The sequence below is a fragment of the Loa loa genome (genome assembly GCF_000183805.2).
Source record: "Loa loa unplaced genomic scaffold supercont3.1, whole genome shotgun sequence".
Lineage (NCBI taxonomy): Eukaryota > Metazoa > Nematoda > Chromadorea > Rhabditida > Onchocercidae > Loa > Loa loa.
In genome coordinates, this window is record NW_018108181.1 from 767,995 (window position 1) to 770,150 (window position 2,156).

Sequence of the window (2,156 nt, forward strand, 5' to 3'; positions counted from 1 at the left end):
TCTTGATGTTAGGAGTGGAGTGGTGCTGCGAGGAATTCTTAGATGGACTTAGATTCTTAGACGAGAAGTGCTAGATTCTGAATTCTCTTTTTTTCAAGTTCGGAAATGTTTCCTCTCTCATCCGAAGCCATCCAGTCCACTTGGACAAGTCCACATATCCACAAGATAGTCACCGTCCATCCATTTCTTTCTATTCCTCTTTTATCACTCTGAGCTATTCATACTTTGAAATATTTAAACAAACGTTGAAATACTTTTTCTTCGTTCAAAATTTTCATGTTAGCGAAATTTGCCTTGTCTCTTCTCTCTTCCCTCTTTCTCCCTGTTCCTCTCCCTCTCTCTCTCTTTCTCTCTTTCTTTCTCTCTCCCTCTCCCTCTCCTTCTGTCTTAGCAAAGCCATATTTACCGTTGTTGTCTTGAAATGTTAATGGTGGAGGTCCTTCACTACTTATGCGCCAAATACGTCTGAGATGTTACGATTGTTTATCTGAAGTAATTTCTCAGGTTCCATTATCTTATGAAAAAAATATAAGCAAGTGTCGTTCTGAAGACCGTGGACAAAATGAAACTGTAACTATGGCCAGAAGGGACGTAGTATCTATCAATTTTCATCTTTCATACTTTGCTCATCTAGAAAGACTGGGAACATCAATTGCTGATTATGAATGGACAAAATATGTCAATAATATGATTAATTAATGAAGTCGAACTGATAATTTCTTCATCGAAATAAAAGTGAAGTTAAAGGAAAAAGAAAACAATATGGAAGTCCCAGTGGAGTGTTCCAAAAAGTTTGGAAATATTTCAAAGTTTTGAATTTTGAATTTCGACGCCCATTCCTAAAAGATAGAAATAAAATATAAAAAAAATGGATGAACGAAGAGCAGAAAGAGATAAGAGACTGTGATTAACTAAAAATTCAATTTTTTGGGGTAAAAAACATTCTCATCGATTAAAAATAACTTTATATCCTAACTGTTGACCCTCATTCCATTCTCATCTCATTCCATGTTGACCCTCATTCTCATTCCAGCTTCTAATGCAATGCATTTGTTGCATATATTTGATAAAGAAAAGGTTTTTTTTGCTTTACTGATCATATCATTGTTCCGTCCATGTATTATAACAAAAATAAAAATTCACAAATTAAGGGACAAATGAAAAGAAGATGAATAATGAACAAAATTTTTCGAAATTAACTGTGCAGATGCTTATTGCTTATTTCTTTGACTATGAAAGTTTGTGAACATTGTGCCAACTACGCCTTCTTTACTTACGCAGTGTCAACAATAAAGCCATCTCCAACATTTGTGATCTGTCTAGAAATCTGACCTTTCTTCATCCGTATACTTATGGATATTTCAGTGTGCTCAGTTGTCTGGTCCTACTTATACATATCCATTGTGGCTCATGCCTTTAGCTCATTTGCTCGATTCCATTTTTTGCTTTTAATGCGTAAATTTGATATCATTGGATTGTCCACTGCTAATGTAAGATAGGCCTGTTAACTTGGAACTGGCGTTTTGATGACCAATTAATTTATTATGCCTTCTCCTAAAGAAATTTATAATTCTTTCTGCACCATTCGATAAAAGGACTTTCTAATCTGCTGCTTATTGGATTCCTGAAGTAATTAAGTTGGGTTTCCTAAGATAATTGGTCGGAAAAACCGAAATAGCTGTATCATAAAATCATTCATTCAAATAGATCGCATTTACATATTTTTTTCTCATGCTTAAAGTCATGAGTCAGATATCTAATCTACTGAAAGTGCTTTTTCTGATGTTAAGATTTGTGCATATATGGTAGCTAATTTGTAAAGGCTTTATCCCATGCAAAAAAATCTTGATACAATGGTGAGAAAGTTGTACATCAGATAAAATAATTTCTATGCAATTTTTTCTAAAGAAAACTGTTCTTATATGTAAATTTCTCTTGCACCTGTGAGAATACTGTCAATATGTAATGATTGTTCCTCTTCACACATCCCATATATAAACCCTACGAACTTTAACAAGATCCAGTGTTAATTTTCTCCACGTCGCCATTCAACTCTACTCAGTGCAATCCTGATTTATTTCCTCTCCGTTTACGAATTGCTACTTCAATATTTCTCCCGTTATTCTACGTAATTAATTTGGACTCCATTCTACTAT

The 2,156-nt window shown here is 34.1% G+C and overlaps 1 protein-coding gene across 1 annotated transcript; it reads right to left on the bottom strand.

Annotated features, from left to right (window-relative positions):
• Positions 1–218: 218 nt before the first annotated feature.
• On the bottom strand, positions 219–1,342 carry LOAG_10680 (hypothetical protein; the record flags this gene model as incomplete). The annotated part of the gene is made up of 2 exons (XM_003146204.1): positions 219–465; positions 1,278–1,342. 2 exons carry the CDS (start codon positions 1,340–1,342, stop codon positions 219–221), a joined length of 312 nt encoding a protein of 103 aa, XP_003146252.1.
• Between the last annotated feature and the right edge of the window lie 814 nt (positions 1,343–2,156).